Source organism: Penaeus monodon, chromosome 25 (assembly GCF_015228065.2).
Source record: "Penaeus monodon isolate SGIC_2016 chromosome 25, NSTDA_Pmon_1, whole genome shotgun sequence".
Classification (NCBI taxonomy): Eukaryota; Metazoa; Arthropoda; class Malacostraca; order Decapoda; family Penaeidae; genus Penaeus; species Penaeus monodon.
Genome location: NC_051410.1, coordinates 16,357,523 through 16,358,558, shown reverse-complemented (window position 1 = coordinate 16,358,558; position 1,036 = coordinate 16,357,523). Strand labels below are relative to the sequence as shown.

The following is a 1,036-nucleotide window of genomic DNA, read 5'->3' as shown; positions in this document are numbered from 1 at the left end:
TGACTGAACATATTCTTTCTTAGCCTTTATGTGGTTGGTTATGATATCTGAATAATATTCCCCAAAGACATTTCTGTTGTGTGTGACAAGACGGAGCAAAGTGCCACAGATGTTTGCTAGCTCTTCTTGCAGAGTTGAGAGTCCAGGGGGCATCTGCACTGGGCGGGCTGTGGTGGAACTCAGCAGGGTGCCAATGAACTCCATTGCTCTCTTCACTGTTGGAGAAAATTGGATTAGTCCTCCCACAGTGAAAGAATTGACTGACTGATTCCTGTTTATATTTAAATTCACACTGAATTCCTCACACTTAGAGTTTAACAGCTCTAAAGTAACACTGACATTTACAAATATGATGGCTGCAATTACAATAAATTATGATGAACACCAATGTCAACCTGGTTAAAAATTACGAACTGCTAATTGCAATGCTTACTTATGAGAGCTCTAATGCGATGGTCTGGGCTCTTAATCTCGAGGACTTGTGACTTTAGAGCAACCTTTGCTGATGCCGGAAGAGGTGGCTTCTCGTTTTCACTCAGGTGATCCTCAACCTCCTTCACCACTTGTTCAGCAATATTTTCCATCAGTGCCATGGTCTCGCTATGGATATGCAAGAGTAAAAGTATAGGAATAAATACATTAATAATAACAATGTCCATTTACAATAACCTACACAAGGGAAACAAGTGGGGAAATCAATTATGAAAGCATAGTACTTGAAATAATCATTGGTTCCCTTTGGTAAAAACAGTCTGATATACCTTTATTCTCGGGAGAGCATTAGGTAAAAACAGTCTGATATACCTTTATTCTCGGGAAAGCATTAAGGCCACCTAATTCTGTAGATTAGCCCTACACATAATCCAATAACAGTGTCAAAAGATGGTTGATAATATAAAATGAAATTAATATAATTTTGCAGTTTTTAGAATATGTCAATTTTCTGAACTAAGCACTCACTTATACTGGCCAAATACTCAAACATCTTTTAGTAACAATCAACAGAGGAATAGCACATTGGTGCTGTGTACATGCA

General features: G+C 38.1%; 1 protein-coding gene across 1 annotated transcript in view; it reads right to left on the bottom strand.

The window, feature by feature from the left end:
* LOC119589079 (T-complex protein 11-like protein 1) overlaps window positions 1-1,036 on the bottom strand; it is a gene marked incomplete in the record, with an annotated part of 20,930 nt that overhangs the window by 1,856 nt on the left and 18,038 nt on the right. The window contains 2 exon segments of the mRNA XM_037937652.1: window positions 1-215; window positions 434-600. Coding sequence (XP_037793580.1) covers window positions 1-215; window positions 434-600 — 382 coding nt within the window.